This window comes from Hermetia illucens, chromosome 1 (genome assembly GCF_905115235.1).
Source record: "Hermetia illucens chromosome 1, iHerIll2.2.curated.20191125, whole genome shotgun sequence".
Lineage (NCBI taxonomy): Eukaryota > Metazoa > Arthropoda > Insecta > Diptera > Stratiomyidae > Hermetia > Hermetia illucens.
This window is the reverse complement of record NC_051849.1, coordinates 193,610,826-193,623,604: the sequence shown is the minus strand read 5'-3', so window position 1 is coordinate 193,623,604 and position 12,779 is coordinate 193,610,826. Positions and strand designations below refer to the sequence as shown.

The 12,779-nt window shown below is 44.4% G+C and overlaps 1 protein-coding gene across 1 annotated transcript in view; it reads left to right on the top strand.

Annotated features, from left to right (window-relative positions):
* LOC119647065 (proprotein convertase subtilisin/kexin type 5-like) overlaps positions 1 to 4,437 on the top strand; it is a 71,882-nt gene extending 67,445 nt beyond the window's left edge. The window contains exons 8-10 of the mRNA XM_038047826.1: positions 1,854 to 2,795; positions 3,097 to 4,014; positions 4,152 to 4,437. Of these exons, the coding sequence (XP_037903754.1) occupies positions 1,854 to 2,795; positions 3,097 to 4,014; positions 4,152 to 4,345 (2,054 nt within the window). The 3' untranslated portion in view covers positions 4,346 to 4,437. The remainder of the gene's footprint in view (positions 1 to 1,853; positions 2,796 to 3,096; positions 4,015 to 4,151) is intronic.
* Positions 4,438 to 12,779: the final 8,342 nt, after the last annotated feature.

Sequence of the window (12,779 nt, the reverse complement as noted above, 5' to 3'; positions counted from 1 at the left end):
AATATCCTCACGATCGATTTCAGTTCGTCGATTTCTCAAGTTGCGTCTCGGGAAACTTCCGCGGCCACGGGGCCCGTGTATACCTCGTGCACTTTGTTGGGCGTGGCGGAGAACACCTCCAGCTAGCGGCGGTATCGCGTCTTCGGCGGATTTCTCCTCACGCGACATATTCCTCTCAGATTCCGGGAGAGCGATGAAAAGGAACTGGAGCGGGAAAGAACTGTGGCTCAACTGAATTCGCGTCCGCCGAGGCAACAATTAACGCAGTCATGCGGAAAACTGTCTAACAGAGACCGTAGCGGAATTTAAAAGGAAAGGAAAAATAAAAATATAAAAAATAAATATAAAACAAAAGAAAATAAAATAAAAATAAATGGAAAATAAAAGAAAGACTGTAGTTAGCTCACCTGTGCTTGCGGCCGTCTTGAATTTGCTCCACCTGCTCCCAAAATTCCAGGTCCGGCCGAATTTCTCGTGGAATGCTGGCTGGTCCACGAAAACGGCGGCGATATTAACGTCGCTGATGGGTGCTGCTACTCTCGTTGGCACCACGGCAGACAGTGGTTGCCGCAAATAAAAAGTACCCGCTACAGAACAAAGCAAAAAAGTTTCACGTGTGGTGAGGGGGCGCAATCTATGTGTCGGAATTGAGAAAAAACAGCGTCATTCTTATCGTTAATTTTCACGCCCTAACCGTTCACCGATCCTCATCCAAACAGCCGGGCTAATCCGCGGAAGTTTTTCTTTGTCCGCTGGAACTACTACCAATGCCGTTGTTAGCGTGAAAACAAAAATGTTTGTTTCAACCAGGCGCCTTCAACAAAACGGGGTCACCATTTTGTTTCTGCGGCCATTAAATGCAGCGGCGGAGGCGAATTCATGTAGGCGCTTAGGTTCACGCCTTCGATTTGCCGCCACATCACTCCGCTCCCACCACAATATTTTTTTATGAACGACCTTGCTTTCATCCTCACCTGCCGGTGTTTCCTATGCGCAGACATCCTCAAATTATTTGCCTCTCTTTCCTCTCGCCTGTGCTCTTTTGTAGAGACATTAAATGTCAGCAAATGCCACTAGATGTGCCACTCGTTGAAATCCTGCCAAGTATCCTTTTCCTACATTCCTGGAGGACGACCCCTTTCCTTCCAAGCCAAGGGTGTAATTCTTCGATGACCACCTTCTTTTCAATTCCATCATCAATTGCGCTTCCAAAATCCTCCGAGTCCAGACTTCCTTCAAATTTGTCAACTCCCTTGTTAGAAACATCCTCGAATATTGTTGTGTAGTCTAGTTTCCCTTCCGCAACTGTGATTGTCCCGCTCTAGAAGCTGTGGAATGCAAATTCATCTGATCCTATTGTTTTTCAAAAACAATTTTCCCGGGTGGACCGTCCTTCCCGCACCACACCCTCAACCTCCCTTCCCTGCAACAACACCGAAACGTCCATGATGTTCGTACCCTTTTCACATTCTCTCATTGCCTGATAGTCTGCTCTGCCACCTAGGATATTGTACAACATACTCTCCTCGTTTCCCTTTGAGGAATACAAATTAGGGGGCTTCCAAAATCCGGGCCCCGATTTGAAGGCCTGGAGTCCCGGATGAAATCGAAATCGATTTTTTAGTCGTGAACTACTATAGGTTAGTCTACCGCGTCGAGGCGGTGTCCGCAGGAAGCCAGCCATGTTTTCTTAAACGAAAAACCTATTGTTTGTCAAGGTGGACTTCCCCTTAACGTCCTACCTTAATTTTTACTACCTACTACCCGTCAATATGTTACGAAATACACTACTGATGTTTATCGTTTAAGGATAGCAAAATAAAATGCTTAAATACTCCTTGAAACCATTCAAGCGGGAACAGCTCATCGCGGATGCGGGGAGTTCGAAGGGAGTGGTCAATGTGCATCCTGTTGGAACGATCCAGGGTGTAATAATAAAAAGATGCTTCGTTGTTACTCCTGCAGTTCCGAAAATGATCCAAATTGTGATACTTGGGAGAATCCTGAAAACATCGACAAAGTAATTTGCAATGGAAATTGTATAGCAACTCTTCGGAATGGTATCGTAGAAAGAGGATGTCAAAGTAACAGCTTCGACTGTCAGCCAAGTTTGACATGTAAGAGTTGCACGGAGGATGACTGCAACAGTGGACGCGTACCTGATGAAAGTTTACGATGTTATCAGTGTGGTGAGAATGACGCCGATTGTAATAATGACCAATCATACCAGCTAGCCCCAAGTTGCCCCATTGTTGAAGATGAAACTGACAAATGCTACATGTTTGTCACGAATGACAACAAGATGGTTCGGGGATGCACCACGGATATGCGCTACAACGAGTGTACCCTAATGCCGGCCGGAAAATGTGTAACTTGCTCTGGAGACGGATGCAATAGTCAGGCTATTATTGGTAAACTGCAGTGTATCAAGTGTGATTCTAACACTGATCCTAGCTGCAAAACTGGACTGATTACGAGGGATGATGAATGCAGCGTGACTTCACTACAGTTCTGTGAGGTAGAAGTCCCTTTCTCAGAATATGAATATTGTTTCACATACCAATATGGAGAACGGGTTATCCGTGGATGTTCCAAAGAGGACACAGCCATTTCTAGCCAGATTAAGTACGTGCGCGAATGCAGGTTTGACAACTGCAATAACGAATGCATCGACTCACCAAAGTGTTATTCTTGCGACTCCTCACAGAATCAAAACTGCGCAGACGATGTTTTTATGACTAATCAAGTTAGTTGTAATGCTGGAGACATCTCATGTTATACATGCCGAGATTCAGGTAAGTGTCTTTAAGTTGGAGCTTTGAAGTTGGCGTTTTTCGTGTGTGAGGTGGTCCTTGTTATTTTCAAATTTATTAATCCAAAAATACGGTAACTTGAATTTCTAGTAACTTCAACCAGACATACATTTACCTTACATATGCAGATCCAAGAACTCAGCACACACAAAAACTATAACACTTACACTGAGAAACAATAAAGTTGTCAGGTCAATTGGCGTATTTGCTTTAAGCAAGGGGCGACCATCCCAGCTGACTTGACAAATTTCTCCCTTGTTACTAATCTGAAGGATAATTCCAGGCAAAGTCATTCGACGTGGGTGCGGTAGCGGTGACACTTTTGGACAATGCGAATCCTGTTGGGATGATGACGGTTGTAACAATAAACCCATGCTTGAGTGCTACTCGTGCAATTCGCAGGTGGATAAGAAATGCGCCACTTGGACTGATGTGGGAACTATCAACACTATGATCTGCAACGGTCTTTGCATTGCTACCCTCCGTGATGGCTACGTAGTGCGAGGATGCCAAAGCAACAGTTTCGACTGCCCATCAAGCGAAACCTGCGTCCGATGTGATAAAGATAATTGCAACAGCGGTCTGGTTCCAACTGACCGAATGATGTGCCACCAATGTGACGAAAGCAATCCTGATTGCTACCAGGATAAGGAAAGCAGCGAAGCCACTGCTTGTTCCGTATATAAATCTGGCGACCAGTGTTTCCTTTTCATGGATGATAACAATAAAATGGTCCGTGGATGTGTATCTGATGAGCGTTATGATGATTGCTCCAAAAACCGGGATCGTTGCATTACCTGTTCAGAGCCAGGATGTAACAGTATGGGTGGACTAGTCGAACCAGCTCTTGAGTGCGCAAAATGCAAAGGGGGTGAAGAATGCGCCTGGGCCCAAACTGAGTCAAGTAAATGTGAAAGCTCAAGACCCTATTATGAGTCTGAAAGCTGCTATATTGCAAGGTCCTCTGATGGAACTATCAGCAGAGGCTGTTCGTTGGATGATCCAAACGCCTGTACCTCCGCAACATGTACCACCTGCTCAACCAATGGATGCAATGATGTCAACCGCGTTTATCAAAGTTGTCTCCAGTGCACTGGAACTGGCGACAATTCTTGTGTAGTAGGTCAGGATGTAAAGGGCACAACGTGTTCTGAGCCTGTTCAGACATACGACACCAGAGGATGCTATGCCCAACGTGACGGTAATTATACTTTAAATATAATTTTTTTCTGGCAAAAGTTTTCAGGTCTAGAAATGCCTTGGCCTTTTGAGACCTCCTTAGTTTTTCCATTGCATTTGCCACTTGCGTCAAGATTTATTAACAACCACTCCTTTCAGGTGATACTGTGAAACGAGGCTGTCTCTACAGTTTGAACAATGAACAAAAGGAAAGTTGCGAAAAGGATCAGAAAAATTGTCAAGTTTGCTACGATCAGGACTGCAACACCAAAGACCTGCGAAGTCACGCACCAACTCTTGGTGCCTTTTCAGGTTTGCTGTTGGCAGTTGTTGCATACCTCATCAAGGGTTAAGGACAATAGCTCATGATATTAAAATATTTTATTAAATTATCTTTGTTGCGTTTGTAAAGTAAAGAGGAGTTTTAAATATAAAATTGAATATAGGTATGAACTTTTTTGTTACTTTAGGAAAGCTAGCCGAATTCCTTTTATTGTACAAGTCAGAAACCGGAAGAAGATTTTTCCAGTAAGGAATGTAATGTAAGAGGATTCTAGCCCAAGTTCACTTTGCTGTCAACGAATCAAAGCTGGATTAAACTAGTCCAAACAGCATCTTGTGGGGAATAGGGCGTCAACTACAACTCCATTAGAACTTACCGAGATGGCGGCACTTTCCTACTGGTATCTGCCATGTGCCCTTCGGCTTTTTTGGGAGGGTGGGTTCCACTGCATGAAATAGTTAGCAACTGTTGCTCCTCTTTACCGTGTGATGTACCCACTGCCATCTAAAAAACGCCTCTTCTTAGATACACAAATTGATCGACGACACTTCGATGATCTGCCCATCAATACAGATAGGCAACGTGCACCGAACTGTCAGGCTGAAACCTGGTTTTTTTTCTTGCTTATTTTCAGTCCAACCCTACTTAGCTCTCTTTCCAAATTCAGAGTGATTTGATTTGAGTCCAATGAACTGGAGAGGAAGCAAACAGAGGTCATCAGCGTAGTGGAGGCGTGTGAGAAAAGATGTCATGCGCCATTGAATTCCTTGACGTCCTCTAGACAGGGCAGCATGAAGAACATGCAACCTCTGTTCTTTAAGGCGTTTCAGGATTATTTTAGCTATTATCATTGCAACGACAGGAACCACCTAGATACTCCTTCAATTGTGACACTCAAAAGGTGCACCTTGTTTTTTGGAATCTTAACGATCATCCCCTTCTTCCACGCTTCGGGAATCTGCAGAAACCGTGTTTACAATGATAAATAACTTTGGGGCTTGAGAGTCGTGCCCGGCGACTTTGCTCCGCTCCGGTGCATAGGTGGCCGAGATGGTCTTTTTCTGCTTGGAAGACCAATACGTATCCGCATATTACGGTGGCTAGCCATTTCATCTACAAGAGGAGGAACCACATCAGATCTGTTATGGTTAAGGACCGTGGTGAAATTTTTTTTACCTCTTCAGTTTTTGATAATCGTGGATGAGAACTAAACCGTTAACGTCCTTCACAGTGCCACCGGAAGATTTGTGACCACATGTAAGCTCTTCCTTGGTGAGGTTTGCAGTTCTCAAATCATTGCGGTCCGCTGCACCTTTCGTCTCCTTTTGTCACGGCACACACTACGTTCACTTTTCCAGGATTTCGTATGGTATTGCAACTCGGGCGCGCCATGGGGCCATCATTCACAGCGGTTAATGGAACCTCCATTCCCTTCCGTTTATCGATCAGCTGCCACGATTCCGCACTCAACTTATGACGCCTCTTCGGAGCCTAACATCTGAGAGCAGAACATTTTTTATGGCGGCCCAATGCTTATTGATATTTTCACATGTGTCTGCCGTCCGATCAGCTAAATAACTCCCCCAATGTCAAGCGACAGTTGGATCATATGAGTGATCGATGTTGAGCTTGGGGGTCACAGCTCCCCAACCGCGCGCCAAGTGACTAACGTAAACGACCATCAGATGGGGTTTCCTTTCGAGGCCGATGTCAGCGCCTCTCAATTTATACATATCCAGAAGCTGACTTTTATACCTACTGCTGCTCGCAAAGTGGTCGATTTAATTGCTCGATCAGATGAAACCTAACTGACCGGTCATATGCACACTCATACAACGTGTCACCAATTACAAGAACGTAGACTGCAGGGATCCCCAGACCTTCCATTATTTACGTAGAGGTCGCCAGGACCGTGTTTTCTCATCACATGTCCGAGCCGTGTATTGTCAGAGCTCACTTTGCCATTCAGATTACCCATCACGATCACAATGTGAATTGCTCATAGAAACCATCCATCTCCATCCATCCATGTACAATTACGATGCTCCTTAAACCAGAATGTTGGAGTCAGAATCCTGTCAGAAGCCGGGTCCCAGGTCAAGAGAGCGCCCCTTGCGGTGGCTATCAGAAAGCACCCGTCACTGGATACGCATCTGCAGAGTATAAAATTCCATTGTCGCAAAAGGGGGAGAAGTACTTTTCAGTGTCCTACTTCGCCTAGACCCAGAATATTCAGCTTATATCTTCGGAATTCTCGCTTGAGTTGGAGAAATCGAGAATTCTGGCCACCCTCGATACCGAGGAGCATGTGCACATTGCAGAAGCCGGTCATGGTCCGTTCTCGATAGCCAGAGATCTTCGAGGCATTCCTGATTTTTTGGTAGCAATAAAGATTCAAGTGTCCAAACAGATGAGTGGCTAGAGCACAAGGTTGTCATACGGAAGGTCGCGGTTCAAATCTCACCGGTGGCAGTGAGATTTGTATCGTGATTTGACGTCGGACACCAGTCGACTCAGCTGTGCATGAGTACCTGAGTCAAATCGGCGTAATAATCTGCTGTGCAAGCAATGCTAACGACATTGCCTCCTTTAGGGCACTGTAATCCTGTAGTGTACCATTACGGTCTTGAATGAAATGCTCCAACACACGTCAACGAAAGTTGCTAGTCAACCAATTCTTTCCCCTTTAGTTGTCTTTTAGGACAAGCAGTGTAGACTTTGAGTCTTTTCTTAAATCTCAACTCATAGGGTGTGACTCTTGCGCGACTATAAAGCAGGCTCAACAGGGTTTCACGTCTGAAAAGAGGGTAAGGATGCGTCCCTGCTGAGGGAAACCGCGGGTTTTTATGTGTTATACTGAGGAGATTTGAAATTGGACACAAACATGTCGGAAACTATAAGTTCCTCTCTACAAAGGTTTTGCATATTTTCTAGGTAAGGGCCGAAAGTACATAAGAATCCTTAGAGACTGAATTAGACTTTGAAAATTTGATCCTTTTCTATACCACAAATCTGCCTGCCTTTGTTAGGTCACATACATTCCAGTTTTGGGTCAAGGACTACAAATTCGATATCCCTGAAAACTGTTGACGTCCTGGCCTTGGGTATTACTCCCTCGGGGCAGGGTCCGCAAGTCTTCTTTTTCTATCATACCCCTTCACAACCGGATCGAAAACTAAGAGCTGCTTCGAAAAGTATTAATCGAAACTTTTTATTTAATGCGCCCCATATATGTGGTGAAAAAATGTATGAGGAGCTCCCCTAAGTTCACGGTAGAACAACGATTTCAATGTATATGTGGGAGTTCAAGGTGCCCACCTTTCATGTCAGTAAGCGCAGCTGTTCCCGAGAAAAGTGTATGTGACACAGGCAGACAGACACTATCAACACTTTCCATTAAACAAAAAAGCTTATCGTCCACTTTGAGAAAAGGGGCCAGAAACCGTAGTAGGTGGGCAAATGGTGCCCCAAATATTAGTGCCTGCAATGGAGCTGAGATCCAATCAAGAAATAAATGATGGTTAGACTAATTTTAAACTAAAAAAAAAATTAAAAAGTAGAAAAAGAAAATGAGGAGCTTCTCCGACTCGATCATCATTTCTATCATTGGTGACCTACGCAGGTGAAAGGTGACCTCGATCTTAAGGACTTGGGAGGAAATGTCAGGAGCATCCGTGGTAACTAAAAGGGTCATTTCATTCCGGAGTTAAAAAGGTCCGACAATCTTGCTAAAAATATACTTGACAAGATTGCTACAATGCGTGCTCAAGTGGGAAACCATTATATAATGCGAGGACTTAGACGAGACCACTTCTAAGACAGGCTGCCTTAATGGAACAGTTTAAACTACACACTTTACAGAAGGCATTTATTATATAATAATACTCAGGAAAGCGTACGTAGGCACACCGAGAGAAATTATTCGACTACCAGCAGAGGCAGGACGCAAACTACTGAGCGTTGGAAAGGCCTCTATAGTATGGGGAAAACGTTCATATTGACCAGAAATATCAAAGGAATCTCAAGTGCCTACTACACAATAGAAAGGAGGGGTTTGAGAGTAGGCATACTGCCTGAAACGGCAACTGTCATAAAAGCCTCAATGAATCCTTGCGCACTCATACCACCTACGTACCGAAGATGCAAGTGGCAATAATAAGTGCACCCCATAGAAACTCTAACAATTATGTGTAGGTAGTCGATCTAAGAGACGGGACGGCTATATACGCTTGCGGTGCCAAGTCATGCAGGGATATATTAGTTTGCCTACAACTGAGTTCGTGTAGACAAAAGTAGACGGCATACCCGTCTATATTTGTTATTCTCTTCCAAGCCAGACGTTAGCTCAGTTCGAAGGTGTGTTGGACAGATTGATCTTGGACGCGAAAGGACGAAGGCCAAAAGTCATTCCTGTTAACTCTAACGCATAGTTCCGAGAAAATGGAAATTCACTGACGAATGTAAGAGGGCGCTGCTTTTTGTAGACCTTCGCGCAGTTAGACAGACAAACAAGTCAAGCGATAACCCTTGATTTGCAAAATGCGGACAATTCGGCTGATTGGGACCTAATTAAAAGGTCTTTGGAGAAAATTGATGTACCCAATTACTGAACACCACTTATCGACAGGAAGGAGGCGTTGATATGACAAGGACAATGGACTGAACGAATTTGATCTTTGCGGGTGTTCTGTAGAGTTCTGTTCTGAAGCCGCTTTTGTAGAACCTTATGTATAATGATGTCCCCAATGTTCCAGTTACAAGGGACGCCAAGATAACTGGTTATAACGGTGACCTTTATTGCAAAACATCTCACGGATGTGGACTTGGATTTATCTGAACCAATCACTGCTATAAAAGAAGTAGTTGAAATATGAAGATCTTGCACAGGCGATAGACAAAACAGAGGTGGTAATTATCACGAAGCGCCGTAAGGAAACAACTTCTTCCATTGGAATTGAAAAGTACATCATCAATCCACCTGGGGTGATGATAGGGGACCGCCTTGTTGGTTTAGAACCGTCTCGGGGAATGCGGGCTATGCGATAGTAGAAATGGACGTGACAGATACCGTAAATATCTGTATAGGTATAAACGCAGCTCATCTAACTATTCCAGCTGCGACGGCATTTCGGAGGACCGAAAATATGTTTCTTTCTTTGTTCTAGATTCCCAAAGGAAAAAAGGGGTCTAGAATCTCCTCTGGAAAAGACAGTTTCACCAGAAAACATAATTGAAAGTAGTAGTAGGGGGAAAGTAGTTAACATATGTGTATTCATATATATATGCCTTTTGTAGATTTCCATCCCCCAAAACGATAGAAAGACCGCCAGACGGGCAGATAAATAGGGAACCAATTTTAAAAAGGTTTTGTTTCCCACGAAGCCTTAAAAACCAAAAGTTTTATGCACGATAGGATGCTCAATCGCGAGGTAAAATAACTCCCACTTAGTGTGTCGTTAAGACAGTTGCGTTTCTGGATTTAGGGCAAAACAGGCAAGATGTATTTGATGGAAAGAACGCTCCCTGGATACACAAGCAGAACGAGTGCGATGGTCGATGGGGCTGAGAATCTTGGTTTTGCTGATGCTTATCTTTCCTCTGACAATATCCACCTGTTTCTCCAAATCCAGTGTCGAGGTGTATGAAGAAAGAGGACATAGTCCATTAAACTACTTCACATCTCCCACCTAAGACATCTTACAAAATGTCACCAACAACAAGAATAAAAAGTATCGGTGAGAAGGTGCAACCTTGGCAGACTCTGCTTTGTATGTCAAATTCTTCTGCTTTGATGCAGCATTTCACATTTTGGCCCGTTTCTCGGGGATACCCCTCTGGACAGGATGTTCCCAATACACTCCTTGCCGAGATTAAAATCCCACACACTACTCAACAATGATCCGGATTGTGCCACTGGGGCCTGCACAAGAGGATGTCAAGCGAAAACCAACCTGCTCTAGTTCATTCAAACTTTTGAGGTCACCTAGGATGACTTTAGCCACTATCTCTAAGACGACAGGGAGGATGCACCACACCAGTAGCTGCTTTGTCGACAGGAGTTACAAGGAATAATTACGCGGGAAGACTATTAAGGTCGGAGGCTTTACTCCGTCTTAGCGGGTAGATGGCAGAAAAAAATTGGTTTTGTTTGAGGGAGCAGTCCGTACGTACATGTTTCAGTAGCTTACTATATTATCCTCAAAAAGTGGAACCTCACCGGATATTATACGATAGAGAACCATGGGTGTTCCTTTCACCTTATCAGCAGCTCATCAACATGGAAGCGAATCCAACCGTAAGCTTTCGCTACGGGACAAATGACGGCTTTACGACAATAGGTCAGTTCGCTCGTCATGCAGTATACGGTTCTGAAATCGTCACTATCTGCGACAGCTCCGCTTTCCCGATGATATATTTTCTCTTTTCTGTTACAGCACACACTCTGCTGAAATTCCTGAGATTTCCCACAGTGTCATAGCTCGAGCGCATCACACTTATTATTTTTCTCACTGATCAATAGAGTTTTCATCTCCTTCCTTTCGTCGATCCGCTTCTATGATTTCGTCATCATTTAACATCGTCATATTCCTCGCCGTGCCATTATGGTTTGAGCCTTATGAAGCCGTCAAGTCAGGAAATTGCTGTTCAATTTCTCCACCAATCGAGTAATCTTCTTCGGAGCAATAAGAAACCCATTTTAATGCGCAACACGGCTTCAGCTGCAGCTCCCTTCGGTATCTCTGTGACAATCTTGGTGGTAAGAGCTTTTCAGTGTATCCGACCGTCTGTCCTCTGTTCTCTTTCTTGTGTCTTCTTCGTCTCTATGTAACCTCTGTCTCCGTTCTCTGCCCTCCACCCTCTGCTCTCTGCCCTCTTTCCTTTGTTTTCTAACTTCTGACCTCTGCCAGCTGACCTCTGCCCCCTGTCCGACCCTGATGAGGAAACTATCTTATTCTTACCTATTCAATAGTGTATCTGGCCACCAGGTGTATCTGGGACCAGGTACGACTTTCGAGGCTACTGGATTCTACAGGATAAATTCCAGCACTACCGAAGACGTGATATTGATTCCCTTTTAGCACTGCAGCTTTTCATAAAAAACGGAGCGGTCTCAGATAATTGCGTACCATCCGAGGAGAACCACCCGCTGTACGCTTTAGGTCGATGAAAACCGAGCCACATTTTTGATAAATCCCGATTGCACGTGTCGCCTCGGCCAGTCTACTCTTGATAAGCTTTTTGACCCACTATGTCAAGCATACAGAGCGAATGCTATGCAGACGGCGGGTTCATAACTAAATTTGCGACGGTGTCAGCTGCAGCGTCTCCACCGTTCCAATTATGCTTCAGTGCAGCTCTATCTGCTCTAAAAGATTTGACAAATCCCTCATGCTTCATCTTAGTAACTTAGTAACACACAGAGAGAGCGCTGGTTTGATGCTCGCAGGGAGATTAAATCGAACACTTCAAACGCGATATATTAATGGTCGAGAAATCTTCCAGAACTCGCCACCCGTTCCCCGATAACACCAGTGATTTCCACGACAAGGTTACGTAGGAAATGCTTCTTTCGCTGTCGTAGTCGGCCCGTTTGGGTGATATTCGTCATTTTCCTTGGTCAAAAGCTTGGTCCGGATGTAGTCGAGAGGCTTTTCAATCACCACCTGTTTCGGTTGGCCTTTTAGTCTGGGTGTTACATAGATAAAAAGCACTAAATCCAGGTAAAACTACTCCTTATGCTTTGAGCCAAAACCCACAAACGAGTGCCATTCCGAAACTAATTGGAAACAGTACTTGATAAGGTGAAATGCATGAATTTGGACCCTTGTACCGGCGGCGTTCGCTGATTAGCACTAGATCGGCTTTTTCCTCCATATTCAACTGCGCTGGCAATTCACGAGTGGTTGTACTTCGGTCCATGTTGGTTTGTAGGATATAGGTCATGAAAGCCGGGTCCTAGTCCATTCCAGTTCCGTCTGAAAACCGGACACCGCACTAAGTCTACAGTATTTGTGGCACTTTTTCCAGACACGCCACGATCCCTACAGAGAATGTATCTCGCCTTTTCAAGCTGGTTTGCTCTATAACTTATCTGCTCGTATTTACGATGCAGTTCCTTCCTGTCATATCCATGCCAAGTGAGCCTTATTTCTCAGTTTCCCCTTGACTGCTTCACAGAACTTACCCTTGTCAGCTGCCCTCGAACTTAATTTAACGAGGACTGCGTCACCACTAGTTTTCCGTATGCAAGGCACTTCTGTTCCATTCAGTTAATTCTCGAACGGATGCCATCAAGGACATCCATAAAGGGCATACATTAAGCACATAATAATTCGGGGATGGATAGACAACTTTAAGATTGAACTGTTGAACGTACATACTGCGGACAATGGTTGCTCAGACAAAAACTTCATTTATTTTATTGTTTTACTGTCCTCGTTTGGGCACAGCATTCCAGCATTCAAAAAGAGGAACTAACGGTTTGGTCCAAGACAAAGGGAACT